The sequence below is a fragment of the Lepidochelys olivacea genome, assembly GCF_965140295.1.
Source record: "Lepidochelys olivacea isolate rLepOli2 genome assembly, chromosome: 23".
Lineage (NCBI taxonomy): Eukaryota > Metazoa > Chordata > Testudines > Cheloniidae > Lepidochelys > Lepidochelys olivacea.
Genome location: NC_140433.1, coordinates 5,764,847 through 5,784,121, shown reverse-complemented (window position 1 = coordinate 5,784,121; position 19,275 = coordinate 5,764,847). Strand labels below are relative to the sequence as shown.

Here is a 19,275-nt window from a genome sequence, read left to right as displayed (position 1 = left end):
AGCAAGTCGTTGTTAAGTCAGGTGAAACGTGGGGTATGCAAGAGAAACCAGACTCCTGAAAGGGGGAGAGTCGCCTGGAAAGGTTGAGTGCCACTGGGCTAGATGATCACAACTATCCTTCTGGCCTTAGAATCTAGGAATCTACAAAAAATTTCCAGCTGAGCATTTGTCTGTCAGAAAATGCTCTCTGACCTCAGACCTTTCCTCGGGATTGTGGCAGACTTTCATTTCAGAAGAAAATGGAAAGGCCAAGTTCTGACAAGGTCCTTATAGCAGCGGGACTGTCCGTGTCCTCGTTTCTGGATTGATTTGATTTTATAGTAGCTGTGAATTACCAACATACTGCAATATAAAACAAGAACTGTCGAGAGGAAGAGGCGAACCTCGTCCCGTTGCCACAAGGGCCTTTCAGAACCGTTTCCGTTCCATTTTTTAGAGCTATTTGACATGATGGATTTTTTTAAAGGTCAAAATCAGAACAAAACCTTTTGATTTTATTCAAAAGGAGCACGTCGGCATGCCTGACGTGATTTTATTTTTTTAAATTTCACACAATGGGACATTTCAAAAATGTTTGTTTTCAAATTTTGAAACGTCGGCATCTCCTGTGGAAGGGAAATCCCAAGCTTCCATCTGCTCCAGCTTGTGAATTCCAGGCTGCTCTGTACAGGTCTCTGGTACAGTCTGTACAGGTCTCTAATGGTACCCTCTAATGGGTAGTTGGACGCCCAGCTTGGCTCCCATCAGAGCCAAAGGAACGGCTACCATTGACCACTGTGGGATGGGCCAGTAATCTAGGGACAGAGTTAAGAGGCCCCCAAAACAGGAATGCAAACCCAAGGGCAGAGTTCATAGATTCATTGATTCCAAGGCCAGAAGGGACTATTGTGATTATCTAGTCTGACCCCCTAGATAACCCAGCCAGAGAACTTCCCCTCAAATAATCCCTAGAGCAGATCTTTCAGAAAAACATCCCAGCTTGATGTATGTAGAGTTGTTATAGCCATATTGGTCCCATGGTATTAGAGAAACCGTACTGGTCCAATAACAGATATTACCTCTCCCACCTTGTGTCACAGACTCACAGGTCGTGCCCACTCTTGGCCCCATGTGGTCTCAGGAGGAGGACCCCCGAGAAGGGCTGTCTCACTGAAGGCCTGGCCTCCCTCAGCACAGTACATCCAAGTCTCCCCTGCATCCAGGTGGGCTCTGCCTGCTCTCTCTCCTGAGCCCAGAGTCCCCCTGGATGCAGGGGAGACTTGGATGTGCTGTGCTGAGAGAGGCCAGGCCTGAGGGCCCTGAGAGTTTCCTGTGCTGGGTTCAAATGCTCAATAAACCCTCCTGTTTTATGCTGGCTGAGAGTTGCTCCGGTCTAGAGATCAGGGTTACTTTATTCCCTTTGGGAGTGGAGGCCCTGGGGGTCCAGAGCGAGTGGACTCCCTGAGGGGGCCCACGGCGAGAGACAGGCGTGCTAAGGCTCCGAGAGGTGTGGTTCCAGGAGGTGGAGGGGCTTAACCCCTGAGAGAGAGTGGACCCCTGAGAAGCGCTGTCTCACTGAAGGGGGTTCCCCCCAGGGGCCAAGAGTGGGCACGACCTGTGAGTCCGTGACACCTTGTCTCTCCAATCTTGATTTAAACAGTGAGGAAGAATCCACCGCGACCCTTGGTAAATAGTTCCAACGATTAATCACACTCACTGCTCAACGCTGACGCCTTATGTCCAGGCTGAATCTGTCTAACTACAACTTCCAGCCATTAGATCGTGTTAGACCTTTCTCTGCTAGACTGAAGAGCCCATTAGTAAATATTTGTTCCCTGTGTAGATACTTATAGACTGTAAATGTATAGACTTAACTGTAGTTAAGGTTGTGTAGGCCCCAGAAATAGTAACCCAAACCCAGGGCAGAGTTAAGGTTATTCAGGCCCTTCAGTAGTAATATGATAGCTACCATCATACCAGGGCTTGAACCAGGGACTTCCAGAGCTAAATGCATAGCAGCTGCAAGTTGAGCTAAGCGTCTCAAGCCAGGAGGTGTAACAGACTCCTCGCCTCTGTGAACCAGTACAGCACATGCCCTGCAACACCCACTCACCAGTGGGTGACAGTCACCCAAACCCAGGGCAGAGCTGTGGTTATGTAGCCCCCAGAATAGTCCCACAAACCCAGGTCGGCCACTGATGTCTCTGCCTCAGGTGGGTGCTGGCGGACAGCAGGGCTGGAGAGCTCAGGACAAAGGCAGAGGGAGGTCTGGTGCCCTAGTTAGAGTCCAACGTCGTCTCTAACCCCAGACAGGACCATTACCTACTGATCATGCCAACCTGGAGGCCTCAGCTAAGCCCAGGAGACCCCGACGGGCTGCATCCTCTCACCTTCGTTCTCCTCCTTCAGCCGCAAATTCTGTAGGGACAAGGGCAGACAGGCCAGCTTAGCGACAGGGGGAACGGCTGCTGCGTTTGCTACCGGCCTTGAAGAGCACCCGGCTCTGGGGGCGTGGACCCCCGTCTGGGCATTAGCTGGGGGCTCTGCCAGGTCTGACCCTCAGCCTGGGCATTGGCCATGGAGGCCATGGGGTTCTGACGGGGCCTTCCCCAACATGGGCATCAGCCACAGAACTGTCTGGGCATTGGCACTCTGGGGCTACAACTCAGGCATATGAATTAAAGCTGCCAGCCCAGAGCCCACCAAACCCACCCTACCTCCAGCAGGGTGAGAGGAGCCTGGGCTGCTCCCGGGGCAGAGGCCAGGTGTCCACAAGGCTGGAGCACTCACCATGTACCGCAGGTTGGCGTTGGCTACTTGCAGGGATTTAATCTTCTCCATCTGGGGGAGGGTCGTCCGGGAGGGAGAGAACAGAGGTAAGTAGGACTGTATGGGGAGCCGGGTTAAAAGTTCCCATATAACTCCCTCCTCCGCCATGTCTGAGCCATTATTACTAGAAGGGGAAACTGAGAACACCAGTGGATCCAGAGCAGGAGCGGGGAATACTCACTAGGGCTTGATTGCGCCGTTCCAAGGAGACCATCCTGCTGCTGCCCCTCCCAGCCATGCTGGAGTGCTGTGCAGAGAACAGTGGGGTGGGGGGTGTCAGATCAGCCCTGAACCCCCACAATTATTCTGCTGTGAGCATCTCCCCTAATCCTTCAACAAATGGGCAGGTCCCAGGACACAGCAGGGAGCTGCTGGAAGCTCAAGGAAAAAATTCATCTCTGAGTTTGCCTCAGTAGTACACGATGCAGTGGCAACCTCCAAGTTCTCGAGCTAAGTAGAGCTTGGGTAGGCTGGCTGTTCTCAAAGGAGAACCCAGGTTGCTGTAACCCGATTTAGCAGGTGTTGGACAAAGGGGAGCTGTGCAGTGTGGGGGTGCTCTCCAGTGATTCCCCCAGTGTGGTACTAGGGGCTGAGTTCCCCTCCCAGCCAGTGCTGACCCCAATACAGTAATAATTCAGTGATGTGAATTCATGCCCAGGAGGGAGGCCGGTGCTGCTCTCAGCTATGGCCCTTTGTTGTCTCTTTACAGTCAATCACTGAGCTTTTTGCTCCCTGGAAGCAGCGACCCTGCAGGATGGGGAAGCGGCTGGATCTGGGGATGGGGACAGAGCTCTTTGCCCTTTGGCCACCAGCTTGGCCCCAGCCCGTGAGGGACCCAAGCCACTGTAATCTGGTGGCCAGTTGGCCACTCCTATGACAGGACATTGGGTCTTGGGCCAGCTCCCTGCAGTTCAGATGTCCGTGTCACCGAGACCAGCAGCCATCAGTGACTCCCGGTCTGAGACCAATCGAACAAGGGACTTTCGAGAGTGGGGCAACCTATTGGGCCATCCTGACCCACATGGCTTGGGTCCCAGGGAAGGGCCCTTCCTGTTAGCCTCGTCCCAGTGAATGCGATGGAGATGCCCCCTCAGGGCCCATCCCCACCTGGAGCAGGATCCCAGCAGAGATGGAGACACCCCCCTAGCCCGTCCCCACCAGGGGCAGGATTGTCCCCGCTAGCCTATTCCCCAGGGCTGGGCCCAGCCTGGTTCTGAACAGCCCAGGGGATGGGGCTCCCATGAAACCTCTCCCTGGGGCCTGCAAGACAGTTCATTACCTGGCTGCCACCTCCCTGGCCCAGCCCCTCTGCGTGGTCGCCCCCTGCGACCAGGGACCCCCTCTGAAGGTTCCTTCCCTTGTGATGTCACCCATGATGTCATAGGGCAACCAGAGGGAGCTTGTGGCTGGTGGTTCTCCCTGGAGGGGGAGCAGGGGAGGGGACACAGGCGGTGTGGGCCTTGGGAGGCAGAGGATAAAGAGCAGGGGGCAGTGAGGAGTTCTGGGGGGCAGCCGCTTGGTGCCCCATGTACAAAGCGATTTTGGGGGTTTCTCAGCCCAGGGACAGGGGTCCCTACCACAGATACCAACTTTACAGTGTGCCACTGAAGGCCCCCATCCCCTACAGCCCCCGCACAGGCTGGGCTCCCCACCACCACGCTGGAAGGGGGGGCCCTAGGGCAGAGGAGGGTGTCTGGGGGACACACAGAGGACTCAGTCTCCAGGACTCTCAATCCATCCCCAAGGCCTGGGGGGGACCCCTGCAATCGCTGGAGAGTGCTCCCCATGGCAGGGGTGTGGGCAGCCACCCAGGGCATCTTGGGGTGAGCCCCAGTGAACACATTTCATGGAGGCAGCCAGCCAGGTGAGAGCCAAGCCACCAGGGACTTTCCCAGGTCCATTCCCAGCCCCCTTGGGCCCCTGGCTCTCCAAGTGGACTAGCTCAGCCCCTGGGTCTGGCTGCCTTCCTGCCCTCCATGCCCCTCACCCCACCAGCAGGATGCGAGTGACCCCAGTCTCATTCAGCCAGGGAGGAAGCAGCCCCCAAACACCTGGGCCTTGTTCATGTGCAGCGACCGTACTGTGGGCAGCAGTGCCGCCTTCCCACCCAAATGGGCCCATCCTACCATGGCCAATGCCCCATTAGCCCCGTTGATTTCCGGGGCAGGGAGAGGGCGGGAGGGGTCTCTCCCGATCGCTCTGAGGAGGCGCCGACCCGACACCGCTGAGCCTAACTGTTGGAGTCAGTGGGGGTCAGATCCCAGCTGGTGTCAATGGGCGTCTCTCCATTGGAGTCAATGGGGCCAGATCCCAGCTGGTGTCAATGGGCGTCTCTCCTTTGGAGTCAATGGGGCCAGATCCCAGCTGGTGTCAATGGGCGTCTCTCCATTGGAGTCAATGGGGCCAGATCCCAGCTGGTGTCAATGGGGCCAGATCCCAGCTGGGGTCAATAGGCCATAGCTCCCCTGGAGTCAGTTTACCCCAGATGAAGGCCTGGGTCACTCTGTTTAGCAGGGTCCGTGTCTCTTGCTCCCACCAGAGTGCCAGGCTCATAGCTGAAGGGGGGTGCCAAGAACCCCCCAATGCCCTCTGGCCCAGCACGGCCTTTTGGGACGGAACCGTACACTTCCAATGTCACCATCTGTAAAACCCAGGGGCTCCTTATGGCGTCTAAGTGCAAATTCTGGTCTCGTTGCTTGGCCTGGGCTGCCCCCCAGTAGCAGCTGCACTCCCGTGGGGCTGCAGCTGGGTGTGTGCTTTGGCACCACGGAGCCCTTCAAGCGCCTTGTTTTCACTCACCTGCCGGCACCGTTGGCCCGTGGCCCTCTGCTGCTTGGGGATCCAGCCCCTGGCCTGTTGGCCTGACGGTGCCTGAGTCTCAGTCCTCCTCCAAATACCCACCCGCACCCCACCTCCATCTCCAAACCGACTCCTGCCCCATGGGTCCCTCCAGTCACAGGTTGGCCTGGTGACTTTATAACCCATGTCCCCCCTGGCCACTTTACTGACCTCATTGTGGGCTTCTTCTCCTTCTGCCCTGCAGGGGGCGGTACAGCACCAGCTGGGCTCCATTCTGCCCTGCAGTGGAATCCACCAGTGGCATCGAGAGCCCAGCTGCGGTGCCAGCCCCCAGGGGACTGCGGAGCAGGTCAGAGATTCCCCCCTCGCCCCGTTTTGCAGGTCTGACATAAGCACCCAAACGAAGCGCAAGGGAGCATTGGTGCCGCCCGCTGGCACCGGGCAGGGTGGGGATGGCTCACAGACAGCACAGATGGGGAGGGGAGGTGCTGATGGAACCGCCCAGCATGCTGGATGGAAAAACAATGGTGGGTGGGGTCAGAAGGGGGCTCAATCGAGTTTGTAGTCATGAGGATGAGCAAAGGCGGGAGGGAATGGGCCTGCCATCCAAGAGGGTGTCTCTCCTCCCCCCCGCTGCCAGTCAGAAGCCCCCGTCCTCCAGGAATGGAGGGTGGGGGAGCAGGACCCTGCTTTTGCCGCCCACCGAGGCTGCTGCCTTCTCTGGATTCCCACTGCCAGCAACCCCAAACCAACACCCCAGCTGACCTGGCTGGGAAGGATCCCCCATCACCGCTGGGTGCTAAGGGGCGTATTCGCTCCCCGCCCACCCCAGGGGGCTGGCACGGCTGCACATGTAACTGGACAGAGACACGTGATCCCCTGGCAATCATGCCATTGCAAACCCCTGGGGTGCTGGGTTAGACAGGGTAGTGCCCCCCAGGGAGAGAGCATGGCTGGAGGCTGAGTTACCCTGCAGGGCTCTGGGATGTGGCACATGGTGACAGCAGCAACGGGCAGGGCCCCCGTACCCCTCACTCCAGTTCTTGCCCCTCATTTTCCCTGTGACACCCCTTGGGAGCCCACGCTCTCCTTGTTCCAGCCTGGGGGGCAGCCATGCCAGACACGCCCCCCGCTTCCCAAGTGAGACTGGAACCAGCTATCCCAGGCGACCACTGCCCATTGCTTCTAATGCCACCCTTAGCCTCCCCCATGTACACGAGCATCATCGATGACTTTGGCCCACCCCTGCCCAGAGAAGGGAAGTGACTTGGTACCATTACATGGGGAGTCGGTGGCAGAACTGGGAAAGAACCCAGGAGTCCTGGCTCCCAGCCCCCTGCTCTTACCACTAGACCCCACTCCCTCTCAGAGCTGGGGAGAAACCCCAGGAGTCCCAGCTTCCAGCCCTCCTTGCTGCTAGCATTGGACCCCACTCTTTCTCCTCTCCCAAAGCTGGGGAGAGAACCCAAGGAGTTCTACCTCTCTGGTCTGTGCTTTAACCGCAAGGCTGCCCCTCCCTCTGGGCACCTGTAGGGGGAGCTGCTGAGTGAGCTTGGAGCATGGCTGCTCTCAGCTCTGTCCCAAGGGTCACTGGTGCCCTGGGTTTCCAGCGGTGTGTGTGGAGTGGGAGGGATGTGGGGGACGCAAAAGGCCAGGGTGGGGGTGGGGACTGAAACCCTGATCAGGGCAGCCCATGCAGGGATGTGCCTCGCGCTCTCAGAGCCCAGCCCTGCAGCTGAAAACCCACCTCTCTGTCTGGCCACAACCAGCTGGAGGCGGAGTCCTCAGCCAAGGTTGAGACAGCAGGTGACAAACCCCAGCCCCAGAGCAGGCAGCTGTCACGGGGGTTCCATGGAGCACATGGCTGGGAGTGGGGGCAGGGGTGGGTGCCCTGCTGCTGTCTGGGACCTGTCATTGCTGGGCTGAGGAGGGTACCAGCCAGTGTCAATCAGCTGTAGCTCCATTGGAGTCAATGGGCCAGATCCCAGCTGGGGTCAATGGGCCTTAGCTCCATTGGAGTCAATGGGCCGGATCCCAGCTGGGGTCAATGGGCCTTAGCTCCATTGGAGTCAATGGGCCGGATCCCAGCTGGGGTCAATGGGCCTTAGCTCCATTGGAGTCAATGGGCCGGATCCCAGCTGGGGTCAATGGGCCTTAGCTCCATTGGAGTCAATGGGCCGGATCCCAGCTGGGATCAATGGGCCTTAGCTCCATTGGAGTCAATGGGCCGGATCCCAGCTGGGGTCAATGGGCCTTAGCTCCATTGGAGTCAATGGGTCGGATCCCAGCTGGGGTCAATGGGCCTTAGCTCCATTGGAGTCAATGGGTCGGATCCCAGCTGGGGTCAATGGGCCTTAGCTCTATTGGAGTCAATGGGCCGGATCCCAGCTGGGGTCAATGGACCTTAGCTCCATTGGAGTCTAGGGGGCCAGATCCCCAGCCGGTGTCAATCAGCAACAATTCATCTACTTCACTGGCGTTCTGCTGATTCCCACCCATGGAGGATCTGGCCTGGAGTCCTCAATATGGCAGCAATCGGCAGCACAAAACACATTGATCAATCTGCTCTGGAGTGCTACCAATAATGCTGTGGGGCTCTGCCCCTCCCCACTGCCTACCTCTGCCCCCTCCCGCCCAGTGGCATCCTGGCCTGGGATGGGGCTCAGGTTCCCCCCCATCCCACAACCCTGCCAGCCTCGCTCCATTAGTAATGGGTTAAAAGTGTTGTGAAATGCAAAGAAAAAACGACAACAGAAGACGGAAGTGATGCCATGAATGAACATTTATCATGACAGAAATGAGTTAATAGTATTAAGCACTAAAAATGCTGACTCCACTAAGCACAAGTTAATACACAACTTTACACACACAAACCTACCGGAACACTCAGATTTCGCTACTTAGCCATGGTAATGGAGGTCTTGGCTCTTTAAAACAATGACACATAGTCTCGACCCTTCCCTTTAACAGATCGCACCCCCCCACCCCGCACCCACGCCCAGAAAAAAATAATAAAAAATGATTCAAATAAATAGGTTGTTAAAGAGAGAGTCAATGGAGAGGGAGAGAAAATGACCAGAGGCTGTTGCATAAAATGAGCTGGGCTTGGAGGGTTCCAGAATTCTTCTGCTGGGGGGCCGGGGAAGCAATCAGCTGTCTCCTCAGGATGGGCTTTGCTGTCCAAGAAAAATTCAGGGAGTTGAAGGCCAGAAGAGATCATTAGATCTCAGGCCCTTCGCTTTCACCCCATTATGGAGCCAAATAACTTGCGTTTGACTTTGACTTAAGCATCTAGATCTGGCCGTTGTTGGGCTTGTGGGCGCTGCAATGGCTATTGGGGTGGTGACCCAGTCGCCAAATCCTCTCTGCTTCCCCCGTTCTAGCCACTAAAAATCCCGCTGCCCTCGTAGAGGAAACAGATCCCCGGACACCTGGCTTCCTGAGCCCACTCTCCTAGCACCTAGACTGTCCTAACTCCCGGAGCTGGGAACAGCACCCAGAAGTCCTGACTCCCAGCCCCCTCCCCCCCACTCAAACCACTCAAACCACCCACTTTCAGTGCAGGAAATGCGTCAGCAAGGCCTGCCCAGTTTTGTCGTCCCTGCCTCACCTCGCTTCCCCGTCCCCTTGAGAAGAAACGAAAGCAGCTATTCTTCCTGGGCCTCCGGCCTTCCCCAGAATGAATACATCAGCCTCAGCTGGGGCCTGTCAGCACAGCCACCTGGGCATCAGCAGAACCACTGGATTGACCCCAGCTAAGAAGCTGGCTCATCGATGCGCCAGGGAGCCAAGGAATGTCATCTGTTCAGAGAGACCCTCCTACATGAGCTCAGGGCTGCCAGTGTAAATAGGCGTCAGTCCATTTGCAACAGCTTGATGGCAGGAATGGCTGTGGGGCTGACGCTCAGGGTCACAGGCCAAGCTTCCTTTCCCTCGGGAGCCTCTGTCTCAGAGACAGCTTCGCCCTACGCTCGCGGTCCAAGCCCAAACATTTTTATGCACCAGCTCCTCTTGGACGTCAAACAGAAAATGTTTTCCCCTCTGACAATTGAACAAAACTGAGTATTTACAATGAAGCAATGAGATTAAAGGGAAGGGGGGAAAAAAATCATTCCCCACCCCTCATCCCTGGGAAAAATGAGATGATCTCTGATCGTCCAGGTTAATAGCCGATGTGCGGCCATTCAACAGTCTTTGCTTCGCTTCCTTTCTATATCGATAGCTCTAGAAAGAGAATTATCAGATATAGAATTGCTTTGTTGGTCTTTTTAACATGGAAGATGGGGGGGGGAGTCCAGAAAACAGATTTGATGGACACAGAAAAGGGGGGTGGGGAGGAGTGGGGCGTTAAAAAGTTCAAGATGAGGGTGGGGTGGAGGTCAGAAGTTCAGGAGACGGTGGTTGGAAACAGGATGGCTCTCCGCAGCAGCGACAAAAATTCGAGATGAATCCCGTTCAGATGAGGCAGAGTTTGGTGACAGGTTGTCTCTGAAAAGCAACCAGCTTAGAAATGTTCTCGATGCAGAGAAGATGAGTGTGGATTTAGAAAAGCAGTCCCGAGGTAGCCGGCTACTGTGTCTTTAGTCCCTCGCTGATTAGCTTTTTGATATATAGATATATATAGTTGGCCTATATATATTTATAGAGATTTGTGTGTTGCGAGTGTGTCTGAACTCATCGATGTGTATGGAGGGGTGCTCCGAATGGATGTCCGGACAGAAATTAAAAGGGAGTTAGGATGATCGGGAACTGCTTGGCACTGGAGGAAGGAGGCACAAGAGACAAACACAGGGGTCGGGGACAGAGGTGTTGGTGCCTCCTTCTGCTCTGGTCAATATCACGTTCTGGGAGATCAAACAGTGACATGGTAAATGGGAGGGAACAGGTACTGGTGAGCAAATGGAAACAAGACAGGGGTGTCTGTCCCCCCCCTCCCGGCTGAGATCCTGCCCCCTGGGGCGCGTGGTACACTCCCAGAGAGATGCCGTGTCCTAAAGAGTTCACGCCCAGCACAGGGGGACCTGGATCAGGCTCAGAGCAAATCCCACCAGCTCCTTCCCCAACTCCAGCCCCTCCTGTTTGAGTCTCAGACTTTATTGCCTTTAAATACAAGAGGGGTAGGGAGGGGAGGGTGCCAGGGCTCAGCAAATCAGATTCACCCTCCTGCCCCGAGAGCGCCCCCCACGCTCTGCTGAGGGTGGAGGCCGGGGAGAGCGGGGACAGCCTGGCTCTGCCTCCACCGCTGCTGCCCTTCCGAGCGGGACGGGGAAGAGGAAAGACGACTTCCATTTGGCACTGCGAAGGCTCCCGGAGCCAGAATGGGGTGGGGGCGAAGCGGGTCCAGGAGGGAACCATCACATTCAAGAACCGCTGCTGTTTAGATGGGGGGAAGGGTGGGAAAAGGGAGAGGGGACCCACATCCAGGCCAGGCCCAGCCCCAGTCCCTGGCTGGCACTCCCCTGGCAGCGGCCGGCTTGGGAGAGACCTGGGAGGAAGAGGTGGCTTCTGCACCAGTTGGGCAAGGGACTGATCTCCCCAAAGCCTCTCCAAGCTCCCCACATGCCAATGGGGAATTGGGACCCCCACAGCCCTGGCTTTGATGCATGCGGAGGCATCAGGACTAGACAAAGCCTAAACTACAGGGACTGCCAGGGGCTCACATCTTGGCTAGAGGGGCCAGCAGGCTGGGTGAGCGCCCCATGCGTGGCGTCCCGCGTCCAAGCAGCCCCCACCCAGCACTGGCAGCAGCCACAGGTTGATTTCCAAGGGTCCCAGCTCATCTCCCGACCCATAAATTACAGCCTCTGCCTCCCTCCCCCGGTCCCCGTACCAATGAGCCACCCGCTGGCGCAGAACGAGCTAAAAGTGGCCCCGACTCCACTCTGGCAGCTCAACGCCCAGGGTGAAGGTGCAGCCCGCAGAATGCAGCCCCGGACCCCACCCCCTGTGCCACAAGGCAGCGGTGGAACGGGGGGGATACAGGACACTGCAGTGGCATCCCCGGGAGGCGGGACACAACAGGGCCAGCAAACCATTGTCGACGGAGATGTCTCACTTCCTAGTCACTGAGGCTATAGCCCAGAGACCTGGGCCCAGGTTGCCCAAGGGATTTAGGCACCTGCAGATGCAGCTAGGTGCCTAAATCCCTTTGAAAACCTGGCCCAAGGACTCTCTCTTTTAGTTTATTATGCTTTTTTTTATTATTTTATTAAATTTTCTTTAAAAGCCACTAAGAAAGGACCCAGGGTTCAGATCCGCTAACATGATCTATCGTTTATGTCTCTTTTTCTATTTTATTTTTTTCCCTTTTTTAATTTTTTTTTTTAAATCTTGTAGAACATCTAAAAACTTCATTCCCCCTCCCCCCACCCCCTTTTTAATAGCTGCATGTTCTCTATAAATAAAAAGTTTGGCACTTCAAAAAAAGTTTGGTCGGGTCTTTTTCAGATAGATGCCGCATAGGGAACGGATCCCCTCAGGACTAGCCTGGAATACTCCATATTAGCCCCAAGATGCTACAGATTGCTGCAGTATTTTGGGGCAGTCCTGGTGAACACTAGTATTTTCTAAGGGTTTGCTTTGAGCAATAATACCACCTAGTTTTTGTATAGCCCGTTTCTTCTGTAGAGCTCAAAGTGCTTTGCAGAAGAGGTCGCTACCTTTATTCCCATTATACAAATGGGGAAACTGAGGCAAGGATCTGGAAGGCTCATTGTCCCCCAGCAGGCCGAGCTGGGAACAGAACCCATATCTACTCCAATTCTCCACCCATTCGTCCACACTGCCTTTACTGATGAGCCACAAACACTCCAGTATTTGAGTAACAACCCCGCCAAATGCTGCACCTTGAAAGAATGTTACCACAGCACTTGGAGATCTTATTGGTGAATGCTGTAGTAACGATTTACAATTGGAATCTTTTATAAGGGTATCTTACAACATTCTACAGGAATGACCCCAAAATACAGCAGTATCATTGATTAATAGCCCCCAAAAGCTACCTAGTGCAGTGGGGTTATGACCGTATTCGGGGGGGATACTGGAGTATAACAGTAGACTTACAGCATTCTGCTGATGATCCCAGACACTACGGCACTATAAGGTCCTAGTCCTAACATGCTACAATTCATAGTAATGTTCCCGCAGCATTTTGCCGGGTTAATGAACAATGCGATAGTATCATTAGAAGTGCCTCCTAGCACTCTACAGGAAGGATCCAAAATACTCCAGCATCACAGAGTAATAGTCTGAATATGATGCCCCTTCATAGTCCCATTGCTGCAGTATTTGGGGCTGGAGTGTTTTTGATTCAGGTATCCTAGCATTCTGCAAGGAGCATCCAAAACAGCACGGCACTGTAAAGTGTTAGCCCCAGATGCTACATCTCCATATCGGGTTAGCTCCGACAGCGGGGGGGAAAATGTCATGTAAATTTCACTGGGATTTGGAAAGTATTTTTGTCCCGTCATGTTTGGAAACGGACAGATTTTTCATTTTCCTAATTGCCTGGGTAGTGTTTTTAATAGCAGCAGCCACCTTCTGTGTCTGGACAGCACCTGGCACGAGGCCGATCTGGTCCATGACTGGGACTCCCAGATGCTACCTTCCTACACCATCAAATTTTTGGTATTTTTTTAAAAATGGGCAATTTCAGGAAAAATACATTTTTGATGCTGCCTAATATATTCCATCTTGCAAGGAAGCCGGCCACCCAAAGTGGCTGGATGAAGACAATGGCAAGCCAAAATGAGGGCACGGGGGAGAGTTCGTGAAAAATATCTTGCGAAAAATTCCCCCCAAAATTAGACATGTCAAGAAAACCAAAATGGTTTTGTGTTAAGAACTTAAAAATAACTCCCATTTTTGGTTCTAACCAACTGTGACTGATTCTATTTATTACAGTATTTGGGATAGTATTGAAGAATGCTGGAACATTTCACTTTACAAGGGTATCCTTATATCCTGCTACAACAGCGACTGAAAGCTCGACAGCTCAGGTTAATGCTACTGAAGTATTTTAGCCAATACTGTAGCATTTTTGTACAGGTGCCTGTAGGAAAACACTCCAGGTTATCCTAGTGTTACTGAAGTATTCTGGAGTGTTGTAGTATTATAGGATATTGCTGTGGTACTTTTAAAAGGGTATATTTATGAAAACATACCCTGACTTATCATACTCGAGTACTTTGGGGTGTCACTGTAGTGTTTCAGGATATGACTGTAGTACATTTATTCGGGTATCTTTATGAAAACATTTCAGGCTATCATAGCGTTACTGTGGTGTTTTCAGATATGGCTGTGTATTTTTAATGAGGATGCCATGTTAAACACACCCCAGTATTACCCAGCAATGGGGTAGGTTTTCCAGCATAGCCTTGAGCCATCAGAGTAGTTTTGGGGTTAAATCAGGTAATCCCTCTGTGACCCGGTGTGCCCTTTTGCAGCCTGCCCTGACCTTGGCATTTCCAGTGAGGGCTGCCCCAGGCATGCCGGGTCACATAGGGCTGCCCCAGGCACGTCAGGTCACACCCTCTATGCAGGCATGTATCGAAAAAGACAGACAAATATTTTGGCACAAAAAACACCTCCCTACCCCTCCTCCCGCCGCCCTTTGCAAAGTTTGATATGCAACACCCCTACCATAGGCTACAGCAGCACGTTTTGTTCGACACAAAAAATCCCAGAACCATTCGGGCCACTCCCACAGCTAGCAGGAATGGGCGGAGCTCCCAACATGGGCGGAGCAAGGCCTATTTACTCCAGTGCAGGATCTGGCCCGACCCATGTAAAAGAGCCAAGTCTCCTGGCCCTGCCTCTCTGCCTCTCATCTCACCTCCGAGATTCAGTGCAAGATGCTACTTAAATATTGCTTCCTTTTTAGTAGTAAATATTTTCACATTTGTTTTGTTCCCTAGTTTAAAAGGTTACAAACCCCCCTCCCTCAGCCCTCGGCTAACGAATGGAAAATGATTGATGTCTGCTAGCTAACATGGAGGGGCCCCTCTGCCCCCCAAATCCCAGACCCACCGCTAGCCCCTTCCCCTGAGTCTGTCCCCAATTCCTGTCTGACTGTCTACCTTCTGGAGCAACGTGGACATGGCTGCCCTAAGGTGAGCTGTGGAGCCTGCCAAGTGCCATGCAAAGCAAATCCGCCTGTGCCAGAGCTGAAGGCCAGCTGGGGGTCAGGAAGAGATTTTTCTTCTCAGGGTAAAATATTGCACAAATCCACAGATCGCCACTGGGGTCAGGGGTGAACGGCCGGTGTCACATGGGGAGGGGGCTCCTTTGGGCTCCTGGCTGGGGGCGTTACGGGGTAAGTGCCAGTGTAAGGCGGGGAGGATAATGGGATAAGTGCCGATGCTAACTGGGGTTGGGGTGGGTTACGGGGTCAGATGGGGAGGGGGATCCCTAGGGCGGGGGAGGCAATGGGGTTCCTGTGAGGGTCAGACGGGGGAAGGGGTCTTCTAGGGGCTGTGATTGCATTTGGACCTATGAAGCAATTAAGTGGATGGCCCATCTCCCCGGGCACAGGGTCCCGACTTGAGGGGGTCTCTCCGAGCACAGCACTGGAGCAGAGCCGCTCACCGTCCCCACCTGCCACTGGTAATATGCTTATTTCATTCCTGCCTCTTCCAATGCTCATGAGTAACCCCCTCCCCGCCCCCCCGCCGCGATACCAATCCGGCCCCGGGCTCACAAACAACCCTCCGGAAACAAACCAGCATGTTCAGCCCAGGGCTTCTGAGCAACCCTACAATAACAATCCAGTGTATATAACCCAGGGCTTCTGAGCAACCCTACAATAATAACCTGGTGTATATAACCCAGGGCTCCTGAATGACCCTACTATAACAAGCCAGTGTATACAACCCAGGGCTCATGAGCAACCCTACAATAACACACCAATGTAAGAAGCCTGACACACAGGAGCAACATTACAACTAACAAACCAGCCTGTTCAGCCAAAAGCTTCAGAAGGATCCTACAATAACAAGCCAGCCTGCAGCAGAGCACCCCCGGGCCACCCTACAACAACAAGCCAGTACAGACAGGGGTGGGAGCAGGTCAAAAGGAAAACAGCCCTGTTTCCAGAAGCCCTGGAGGGCCCTGCCAAAAGCGGTGCATCAAAAAGGGGTCAGCTGTAAACACGGTGCGGAGAATGGCCCCACTGATTTGATCACAGAATAGCTACCGGATACCCTGGCACTAGCCCAGGGGCTTCAAGGCCTGATCCCAGTGCTAGCCCAGGGGCTAATGGATACCTCGGCACTAGCCCAGGGCTATTGGGCATCCGGCTCTCATGGACTGCCCTGAGTCACTGATATGTGAAGCAAGGTCCTTTCCACGCTGCCCACAGGCTGCACTGGCAGCAGGAGGAGCCCTTGGCCGGCTCAAGGTGATAATACTGCTTGAGGCATCAAGGAGATCCTGGGGGAGGCGGGGGTTCTAAGGAAGAGGGAGAGGAGCAATGTTCCTTCCCTGGAGCAATGGTGGGGGGCAGTCGTGAGGTCCATGGTGAAGATGGCAATATCCGCCCCTGGTGCTGAGAAAATAGCCATCGCCCCAGCCGGGCTTTAATACTGAGTGGTAGCTGCGGGGAGGCAGCTGCCTAGTGCTTCACTTTCCTGGCCGTGCCAACCGCCCAGGCCCTGTGCGAACGGCGGCGATGGCGGGGTTCCCTGTCCCGTCACTGCTCCAGCGGGATGGGCTCGGCCGCTCGCGTTCCCGGGGGTTGTGTGGGGAGAGATTCCTCCCTAGATGGATGTGACACCAGCATTTACAGAACACCTCGGAAGGAAAATAAAACCCCACCCGGACGGTTTGGCCCTGTCTGTCACAGGAAGCAGGCTATGACATCACAGGAAGCAGCCTGACGTGTCCCAGGCAGGTGTTTATACCACAGCAAGTAGCCTCGTACATCACAGGAAGTAACATACTACATCACTGGTGATGTCACAAGAAATAGCCTATCACATCACAGGAAATAGCCTCCTACACCACAAGAAGTAGCATACCACATCACTGGTAGACACTTGTGGTGCCACAGGAAGTAGCCTATGACATCACAGGAAGTAGCCCCCTACGCCACATTACATCACATACTACCATGCATGTCACAGCTTCATGTTCTGCTCCTTATCTCCCCACCCTCCAATCACCCGGTCTGGCAGACGCTGCCGAGCGAGACGACAAAACCCAGCCCTGTGGCTACTCCGTGGACAGACTCCCACCCCACTCCCCACGGGCACAGCCCAACCACCTTTCCAGTTACGCCCTAGAGATATGTTGCTTCCTTTCTGGAGGAAGATGGGGAGTGCATCCCCCCACTTTTGCTGAAGATATGAATAACTACCCCCCCAACCCACAAAAACCACCCCCAGTCCTAACTTAACCCCCCCGCTCCCGCCCCGAGTTCAACACAATTTGACTATCTACATGCAGAAAATAAAATGCATCAGTGAAACGCCGCGTTGCAGCTTAAGTTCAATAAGACCCAGCTAACAGAGGGGGTATGTGGGGGATTTACGGCAGCTGTGGCTCATGCCAAGACCCCGTTCCCCACCCCCCCTCGTCTCAACACGGGTCCAGATCGGCTCCAATCACCCCTCCCCCAGTTATGGATCAAAATCCAATTCCCCCCAGTCTTAAAGGGATCCACTCCCCAAAGTGCGATCTGCTCCCTGAATAGAGAGAGCAGGGGATGGGGTGGGGTCTGGCTGGGGGGGAAGGAGGGGCAGAAAGAAAATTTGTAAAGAAAGGAAATAAAGAGAAAATTTGACCCATTTTCTTTTTCTATTAAAAAAAAAGAAGTGCAATATATACATATCAGACAGAACGCACGGCAAGGTCCGCGGGCCGATCCGGAGATCGCGTCTGGATCGGAGCTGGTCATTAGATTGGGGGGGGGACCTCTCCCTATTGGAGAGGATGCATGTCTGGGGGCGTGCGGGGGATGGGCAGGGTAGGGGATGGGGGGCCTGTTGGTTTGTTTGTTTGAAATTTAAAATGGATTTCTCCCTTTCGTGGCTCCCTCCGGCCCTACCCTACTTTCTGCGGGTTGGTAGCTCGCACCCCCTGCTCGTACGTCACTCGCTGGCTGATGAGGTACTGGGCGGCCTGTGTGGCTGCCGGCGTGCCGGTGATGGTGACTTTACGGTTCCTGGTGCCCGGGATAAACTCTCCCTTTTTGGAGATCTGGATCCGGGCGCCCGTCAGCTCCTGATACTCCACCAGCGTCTTGCCCCCTTTGCCCAAGATGGCCCCCACCAGATTCTCTGGCACTGCGATCTCCACCATATCCTTGGCACTCTCCACCAGCTTCTCCGTGGCCAGGAAGGAGCTGGCCACCAGCGGCGAAGCCGTGCCCAGGTAGCCGTTGGCCGCCCCAGTGGCGGCCGCCAGGGAGCCCAGGGTGAAGGCCCCCACAGCACCGGCCGGCGTGCTGGTGCTGGCGGAGGCGTCGCTGGCGTAGGAGGCCAGGAGGTTGGCGGCCGCGGCCGCGGCGGGATTGGCCCCAGCCGCCACGGCGGCCAGCACGCCGGAGGCGGCGGCAGAATTGAGCCCCAGCCCCAGCGAGTTGGTGTTGTATCCATAACTGGCCAAGGTGTTGAGGGCCGTGCTGATGGCCAACAGGTCGCTGCCGGAGAAGCCCGGCAGGGCCGCTGGGAAGGCCCCGACGCTGGCCAGGCTGGTGTGTCCCAGCAGGCCCGAGGCGGTGGCGGCGGCGGCGGCAGCCGGCAGCACGTCCGTGGAGTTGGCGTAGGGCGAGCCGGTGGGGTTGGAGTTGGCCACGGGGCCGGTGATGTTGGCGTAGCTGATGTTGAGGCAGCTGCTGCTCTGCGGGTCCTCCTGGATTTTCTGCACAATGATGTCCACCGCCTTGCGGATCTGCTCAGGCTCCCCGCTGACCGTCACCACCCGCTCCTGCAGGTTAATGCCCTCCGGCTTCTGGCTCAGCTGCACCCAGGCCCCCGACTGCTCCATGATGGCCTTCACCGTGGCACCCCCTTTGCCGATGATCAGCCCAGCCGTGCTGTTGGGGACGATCAGCTTGGCCTGCCAAGGGGAAGAGACGGGGGGGTGGTGTTAGCGGGGGTGGGGAATGAGCTCCAGCCACTTCCATTGCCTTTTGCCAGCGGTGAGCTGCAGCCCCGTCTGGGGTGGGGTGTGGGGCTGTTTATACAAGGACCCCCTAGAGCTGAGCTGCAGCCCTCTCTGGGGTTCCATATGACATACAAGGATCACTCGTCCCCCACTCCCTGCAGCACATCGCCCCCTAGCACTGCATGGAGACAAGCATGCTCCAATCTCCATGGAGGAGCCTAGCAGGGGTGTCGTACCCACTCAGAGAGCTGGGCGACTCCCAGAGACACATGGGCTGAGCTGGGAACGGGTGCTGCCCAGACACTGCCTGCCAGAGCTGGGTTCCCCTTCAGCACCATGGAGAGCAGTGACAGCACCCAGCACGCCCAGACCTAGGCACACCCAAAGCTCAGTGCACCCAACATCCAACACACCCAGAGCTCGCTACACCCAGCCCTAGGCACACCCAACACCTGGCACACCAAAAGCTCAGTCCACCCAGAACCTGGCATGCCCAGCCCTAGGCCCAGCCAGCATACCTAGAGTTCAGTACACCCAGAACCCGGCACACCAGAGCTCAGCACA

The 19,275-nt window shown here is 55.3% G+C and overlaps 1 protein-coding gene across 1 annotated transcript in view; it reads right to left on the bottom strand.

Moving 5' to 3' along the window:
• Positions 1–17,377: 17,377 nt before the first annotated feature.
• The window catches only part of NOVA2 (NOVA alternative splicing regulator 2), a 36,042-nt gene continuing 34,144 nt past the window's right edge, over positions 17,378–19,275 (bottom strand). The window contains exon 4 of the mRNA XM_084612801.1: positions 17,378–18,663. Coding sequence (XP_084468927.1) covers positions 17,647–18,663 — 1,017 coding nt within the window. The 3' untranslated portion in view covers positions 17,378–17,646. The remainder of the gene's footprint in view (positions 18,664–19,275) is intronic.